Source organism: Rhagoletis zephyria, unplaced genomic scaffold (genome assembly GCF_001687245.7).
Source record: "Rhagoletis zephyria isolate East Lansing unplaced genomic scaffold, Rhagoletis_zephyria_1.1 Rzeph_scaffold_07481, whole genome shotgun sequence".
NCBI lineage: Eukaryota > Metazoa > Arthropoda > Insecta > Diptera > Tephritidae > Rhagoletis > Rhagoletis zephyria.
Window position 1 is genome coordinate 24440 of NW_016164564.1, and position 5583 is coordinate 30022.

The 5583-nt window shown below is 37.0% G+C and overlaps 2 protein-coding genes across 2 annotated transcripts in view; both read right to left on the reverse strand.

Moving 5' to 3' along the window:
- Positions 1 to 395, reverse strand: part of LOC108374228 (uncharacterized) — a 3366-nt gene extending 2971 nt beyond the window's left edge. Inside the window, exon 1 of the mRNA XM_017630206.1 lies at positions 330 to 395. Coding sequence (XP_017485695.1) covers positions 330 to 395 — 66 coding nt within the window. The remainder of the gene's footprint in view (positions 1 to 329) is intronic.
- A 1948-nt stretch (positions 396 to 2343) lies between these two features.
- On the reverse strand, positions 2344 to 3181 carry LOC108374229 (dynein heavy chain 12, axonemal-like; the record flags this gene model as incomplete). The annotated part of the gene is made up of 3 exons (XM_017630207.1): positions 2344 to 2661; positions 2795 to 2833; positions 2971 to 3181. Coding segments are annotated over 3 exons (568 nt in total), but the record flags the coding sequence as incomplete, so codon positions are not given.
- Positions 3182 to 5583: the final 2402 nt, after the last annotated feature.

The window sequence follows — 5583 nt, forward strand, 5'->3', positions numbered from 1 at the left end:
TTTTTTTTTTGTTGAAGCATTTGCTGTGCCGAAAACTTGCTCCAATAGCCAAACGACGAACAAGATGCTTCAGAGCATATTTCAAGTTCAAATCGAACATTATTTCAATTGTCTTCAAGTGGCTGGCGTTCTTCAAATTTTTGCGTATTTCACATTTTCTATGCGCTGACGGTCATTGTCCAAAACGGATTTAGAGTTTATTTTAATATCTATTGTTACTTTTTATTTATTTGTTTGTTTGCAAAAATCATCAATTGTATTATACGTAATATTATTTCCTTTATACTACATCTTCGGCTATTCGCTTCCACTCAAGTATACAATTTTACATAAATATGCTTAACAATTGAACGCTTGGCGCCGTAAATGCCTTTAACACCATTCAAGTCAGTCATTCAGCTAATGCTATGGATCAACTGTTTAGCATTTAACCACTATAGAAACATATTACTTTTTTGAGACAGAAATTTTGTAAAAAAAAAATAAAATAAATGGGGTATGTTTCCTTGGAATTCTACCGGAAGTTAGAAATCCCGCAGGCGGTAAATTAACTGTGCGCATTCCGCTAATAGCATTAAGTTGAACAATTCGAGACCTGTATATATTTTTGATACACATTTTTGCATCTGAGCAAAAGTATAAAGTCAGTGCCTTAAGTTTTGACACAAAATGAATCGTCCATGTTCGAGGGGTTTTCTGTTTTCGATACAAGTAGTATGTAGATTGTTATCAGTGCTGTAATCCGAGCGTGATTGTTTTCAATGACACGCTATGGGCAGTGAACTTGGACACATAATTTTTTTTCCATAATTGTCTGACGGATGGATTGACTAAAGTGGTTGGTTTTAGTAGACGACCGACCATACTACTTTTTACTTTCCTATTGCTTACCCAAACATATGAGATGTCTTTTAACTTCTGACGAGCTCAACACCGTTTTTCAGTCCCTGACAATATTAAAGAGAGAGAAACCCCTGACACTACACCAGCCCTGGGCGGCGCCTGAACGGCGGGCATATTCGCGTATAAATACACGCTCTGCTTTAGAAGGCAGCGAAAGCTTAATTCAACCGCACGACTTGTTCGCACGCGCACTACAAAATTCTCTGTCGAAGCTGCCCACCTCTGCTCTACACCCTCGTACAATTTTGAAATAATGGCGGTAATGGAGCCAAAGCTCTCTGCAAGTTCTTTCTTCTTGCACGTTCTTCTCTAGAAGGGATTTCCTGCTGAATATTTTTGTTAAAGTTGAGTTACATCATATATTGGGCTGGGAATATTCGCATATCCGTTCGGTTATTCGCGTATACAGGTAAAATTCAGATATTCGGTTAATATGCGTTCATTTCGTTATTCTAATTTCCGGAAATCCTGTTAATATCCGTTCATTTGGTTATCCAAATATCATTATAATTAAATTGTGCGCAAAATTACAGAATCTACCGAGTTGGAAAAAATAACAGCAAAATATAATACATTTTATTGTCAATTCAGAGATTCGAAAATCCGGATATCCCGTTAAATTCCGTTCATTTTTTTATCCGGATATGCGGTTAATATCCGTTCATTCGGATATTCGGAATTTTTAATCCGATCTTCGAATATCCGGACTATTCGAATAGTCAAAAATCCGGATAGAACTGCCAGCCCTAATGCTAATTATGTTCAGATTCCTTTCTAAGACCGACAACTGGCCACATTCCACTAAGCCCAATATGTCTCTGGGGGCCGTTTTCTCAATAGCTTTAAATTTTATTAAAGGCCAATTTTGCTCTCAAAAATTTTTTTGAAATATAAATAAATTTTAAAAGCTACTTCAGAAACGACCCTGAATCTAGGAAATAACGTTAGAACTAAGTAAAGTCAAATAGCTTGACGATTATCGTCTGTCAAAAAATTGTCTAATCTAAAGGCAGCTTAATTCGAAGACTGGCTAGTTTCCTAACTGGTATGGCCTGCTGAGCAGGGTGACCAATTTGAACGTCTTTCTGCGACCAGCGGTATCTGTTTTCGAAGCGTTTGGAGCTCGCAAGCTCTGCGCTATTAGGAGGTGCTAGTAACGCATGCAAATATGTCTGCATGTCGACGTGCGGTGCGGAGGCCAGAACGGCAGAAAAGCTCTACTCTTCGTGTTTAATTCATAAATGCATAATAAAATATTTTGTGAACAAAAATCTATTATTGACTTTTCGGCACAAATATAATCGGTCGCCAAATGTTTGTACTTGAAAAAATTTGTATTTTTTTAAATTAAGAATTGGCAAATTTTATTAAAAATTTTTGGAAAAAGTATATAAGTTGACGTATAAGGCTATAAAAATACATCTGAATGCAAAATTAATTTCAATCATCAAGTTGGCAAAGTGATGCCGTGCCGCGATTTATCCAATGCATTTGTGTGCGACTGCAATTGAGTTGCATATACATCACGAAATTGGTGGAGTGACCGGTTGTCGAGAGAACGCCACGCCTTTCGCTAGTCTTGTAAACAGGACAATCGTAGATGACGCGCACTTTGGAATCCTCCTTCGCCGCTTGCGCAGTCTCTTTTAGTGTTGGACGGAAGAATATAACTGGCAACATGTCGAATAATATCTTTGAGTAGGATTCATCTAGTTCTTGTGTTTCACGATTATAGCGCGCGCCTTCCAGGAAGAGGCCCTAGTTAGAAGAGATGATGAGAATTTAAAATAATTTGATTTGCATCGTTGATTGTTCTTTATTTAGCATAATTTTTAGTGATTTTTTTTGGTTTATAATAAAAGCGTATAATTTGTATTTTGCAATATCTTACATGAAAAAATTTTGTCTCATCATTGATGGACTGCTGTTCCTGTTTTATATGTATAGATGCAAATTTATGTGGTAGCATGTGTAATGAGTATATAGTATATGTAGATATGTTATGATTTTTAAATAACAATCGTTAAATTATGTAAATAAAAAAATAAAGTTACAGGTTTTACTTACCCGTATGTATGCGCCAAAGCTTGGCTTACTAGGCACCTCCATTTCATATTCGGTTACTTCAAATTTGATTTCAACCATATCGATTTGGAGCGTATTCTTTCGCGAATAGTTTTGCAGTACGCCAGTTATGAAGGACTGTGTGAAATAAAATCCAGATAGCCAATAGACATTCGGTTCCCCATCATCTATCCAATGCTGGAAGAATTCCAAACTAGAAAAAGGAAAGGGAAAAAGTTTTTAATTTGTGAGATTCTAAATACTTCTAGGAGACTACAACTGTGGATTAATTGAGATGTATTAGTCTTTATCTGGCCTAGGTCGAACAATTATGTGCAGTCAATGAAAATCTCCACTACCTACCATTTTTGATTCGTCAGTAAAAACAAGAGAACGAAAACGACACTTCAGATGGCACAACGCCGAACCCGCTTTGTCTTTAAAACCAAATGTATCAAGGGACGACGGAAATTAGTCCCGAAACTCAGCATACATAAACCCTGTCGCAAAGAGTGGACTTTCTTTCCAGTAACCTAAAGCCGGTAATCTGATTACGCTGTTAGCAGCTGAGTACCACGATTTTTTTTTGTTAGGAAAAATGAAAAAAAAACAAAGCCTAAGCAGTAGAGGTTATAGCTGCTATTTCGGAGGTCAACACATTTTCTCATCAGCCTTCTTTTTCTAGACTTCAGCAGGGATCGAACCCGCGTCATCGATGTGCAAAGTCAGAAGCGCTAACCACTGAGCTATGCACACCCCGTTGGTCAGTATCTCATTGTACCCGTTGAATTAACACACTGACCTCTGAATTCTGTAAAGGTTTTTAAGTAGTACTTAATCATTAGCTAAAGTTGGCCACCACACCAGAGTTCTTTAAAAAAGTATGAGTCGGACTATAGCCGTGCACATTCTTTTGATTGTATAGAGGGGCACCGAGGCTTTCCTTGCTCGCTTCTCAATTCTTAACCTTCAATTAAGTTTGGGATCCAATAAAAATTCAAGATATATAACCCGATGTACCGCGGAATTTAAGTTTACTACAATCAGTTAATATTGTCTTATTTGTAAATAGCATCGGGTAAGTTTTCTACAGTTTACGGCCCGAGAATCTACACATTTTCTTTAGAATGTCCTATATAATCGATACTGACCTTATTAAAGGCACCTTCAAAATCAATAAAGGAAGCCATAGTAAATTGTTTGTAGTAAGGCCAGCGTGTGAACCACTTTGTGAAGGGCAGTCTCCGTTTACTTTCTCTTTTAGGCAGATGCTTTGAGAGTCCGATAAATTGGACGTACTGTCCCTGATATGCAGCACGTTTGGAGTACAAAAACATTAGGTTTTGTGGTATGAAATCCTTAGCATTATCGTGACCCGGTTGTACCACATTAGGAATACAAAATTTCTTTAAAATTCCTAACGGAAGAATAATTGGTAATATTTAATTCATTCCTGTGGTAATTTAAAGATAGAAAACCCAAACATATAAGTTTTCATTCAGAAGGAATTCTGCTACCACTTTGTCAGGCCTTTTCAGGAAACATTTCGTTGTTATCTAGGTGTCAGTACTCCTCCAAAGGCTTTTATGCACCAGCTTTATTAATGAGCTCCTTCATCCACTTGGCTGTTTCCGCTATTATTGACCTTAAATTTGGCACCGGTCCAATTGCAGGCTCCAGAGAACCGCAGTTCACCAACTCATGAGAGTCTCGGCACGCATACTAGATCAAGATCATTCCATCTTGTAACGGAGTTTAGCCTAAATTTGCATCCCTCGACTATTTTTGAATAAACGCAAACGCTTTCCAAGGCCCTTAGAGCAGCTGGCTGTTACCTTTCGTCAATTAGCTGGTCTGCAACTCTTAGTATTGCAAGGACTTCCGTTTGAAAGAAGGAGTCAGTGGATTATTTAGAGTAGCAGTTTCCACATTGTTGACAATACAGCCAGGAAGTTTTTATTCAGGATATGCTAATAACAGGATCATTAGCCTAATCTTACTGAACACTAGTTTATCTATTTATCTTTCATTTCAGATATGAAATTCCTTCTGTGCCTTTTTTTGAACGAAATGAAAATTTTTTCATTGCTCGCTTGCCAAGTACATATACTAACATGCCTAGAGAAATATGGACATACAGTACAAATTGTGTTGCTAGAAAGTAAAGTTAATACAATTGAGTAGCCTACTACTAACACAGTGCAAACACATACTATACATACATATGTATGTACATATTTACACATGTTTCCTGGCACAGTTACAGCTTTTCTGAAAGCCGCAATGCCCGAGTAAAAATAAATAAAATATATATGAACATATGTATGAACATTAGGGCGGGTGCATTTTTGACTATGCGCTCTTAACATAGAAGGATTCTAAGTGTAAGTCTTAGCAAATTTGTCGAAGAAATCATGGCTCTAAAATCAATTTGGAGTTCGCCAAATTGTGGAAATAGGTTTCGCAGAAAATGTGCACATTTTCACTGTTGCGCCCTCTGGTGGAATTTTTAAGTGAAAACATAAGATAAGATACCACAAAATAGGATTTTTTTACACAAAAATTTAAGCGCTTCTTTACGACACTACAGTAAACATATTTTCGCAATTTGGCAAA